The 1,785-nt window shown below is 42.5% G+C and overlaps 1 protein-coding gene across 4 annotated transcripts in view; it reads left to right on the forward strand.

Annotated features, from left to right (window-relative positions):
* The window catches only part of plcb4b (phospholipase C, beta 4b), a 74,609-nt gene that overhangs the window by 58,859 nt on the left and 13,965 nt on the right, over window positions 1–1,785 (forward strand). For all 4 annotated transcript variants that reach the window (XM_026143391.2, XM_026143387.2, XM_080290129.1 and 1 more), the window contains 2 exons: window positions 300–357; window positions 1,316–1,424. In XM_026143391.2, the coding sequence (XP_025999176.1) occupies window positions 300–357; window positions 1,316–1,424 (167 nt within the window). The remainder of the gene's footprint in view (window positions 1–299; window positions 358–1,315; window positions 1,425–1,785) is intronic.

The raw sequence follows: 1,785 nt of genomic DNA on the forward strand, positions 1-1,785 counted from the left end.
TCCCCAAGTGAGAGCTGCTGCATCATGTTGGAAATAATCAGGACAAATGTTTCTGTGCCTGCCGCACTAACTATGTCTGGACAGCCTAACCTGCTTCCACCGTTCAACATTAATTATGTTCAACCTAATGACAACAGTCAAAGAAGAGTGATGATTAACAAGATACTACTAAAAGCGTAATGTAACTGTAAAGACTGGCTTTTCTAATTTTAACTGACTGACTGTGTGAATGACTGTGAGGGTTTCGATTTTAAGGAGCATAACATTTTGTTTTGTTTTTCTAATTAATCTCTCTGCAGCAATGGGAACAAAACTGATTATTTAACTGTAGACCAGTTAGTCAGCTTTCTGAATGAAGTAAGCTCTTTATCATTCATTAACTTCTCTCTGTATTTAGCTTGCGTGTGCCCTTCCCTGCAACTCCTGCTGCTCTTACTCTCATCCTGCTCTGGGGTAGAAGTCGCCCTGCTCCCAGGCCCGACTGCACATTAGTCCACCTTAATCAAATTGGATGGACACAACATTTAACTTTGAGTGGGCCTGCAAGGGCATCTTCAACCACCTCCCTTATTCTGCATGCCCACCGTCATCCCATTCCCCATGTTCTCCCTACCGTGGCTTGCCTCCTTCTCCCCCCTGTGTCTGATTGGTGTTGCTGTAGCAACGGGAGGGTCGAGGTTTCCATCCTGTTGCTTCCTGCTCGGTTCGTCTCGTTCCCTGCTGTGCGTATATGTGTTCTGTGGCTGTGCTGCTCTGTGTTGCTGAATACCTGCCTAGTCCTGCTGCTGTGCAGTCACGTGTTTGCGCTGCTTCATGCTCTGGGCTCGCCAATCAGATTAAATTCCCCACCTGGCTCTGTGAGTGGGCAGCGACATGTTCATGATGTTTGAATGTTTGCTGTTGTTTTTGTGAATGCCACCTTGATTCCCTCAAACACATGTGATTCTTTGCTTTTAAGCAACATTTAATCTCTGCACCTGTTAGTGTGGCTCACAGGTTTTTGTTTATACTGCCGTATAATAATCACCTTGATCAGTGCTTTTAGTACTTGCTGTCTAAATGTTATGTGCCTGTGTGTATACTAATGATTTAAAGATAATATTTCTTAAATAGTAAGTGATGAAAGCCAATCACATAGTCCTGAGTTCAGTACCTTTGATCAGGCATAACAAATTGAGAGTGTAAACATATTGTAATAAGTTTGCTCCTATCCTGCGTGTAGCGCAAGATGCGTTTGTCCTAAATTAGATTTGTGCTGGGAAATTACTGGAGACGATGAATAGAGGGATGACTGCGTTTGTGTTTCGCTTCACAGAACCAGCGCGACCCAAGGTTAAATGAGATTCTGTTTCCATTCTACGACCCCAAGAGAGCCATGCAGATCATCGAGAAATACGAGAGAGACGAAGATCTGAAGAAGAAAGGTAAAGAACCGTGTGGGCAAACCAGAGGGAGAGAGATGTTTTAGGCTTTGCTGCCATCTGCAGGTGTTACCTTGAACGGAAAACCAGATTGTTGGCACATTTTCTCCAGGGCTAAATATTTATTGTCAAGCGCCGGAGTTTATTTTTCCCCTGTTATCATCATGATGAAATGGTTGTACACATAGCTCTGCTGCTTTTTAAATACACATTTAGATTCCCAAAAGAATCTACAGTAGTTAAACATCAAGTAGCTGTTGTTTTGATATAAACACACAGGCCTGACATTTGCACGTCTTGTGCTGAATTCAGAGTTAGTAATGATAAAAATGTATATACTAATAAAATACTTAGTGATAGAGAG

This window comes from Astatotilapia calliptera, chromosome 15 (genome assembly GCF_964374335.1).
Source record: "Astatotilapia calliptera chromosome 15, fAstCal68.1, whole genome shotgun sequence".
Taxonomy (NCBI): Eukaryota; Metazoa; Chordata; class Actinopteri; order Cichliformes; family Cichlidae; genus Astatotilapia; species Astatotilapia calliptera.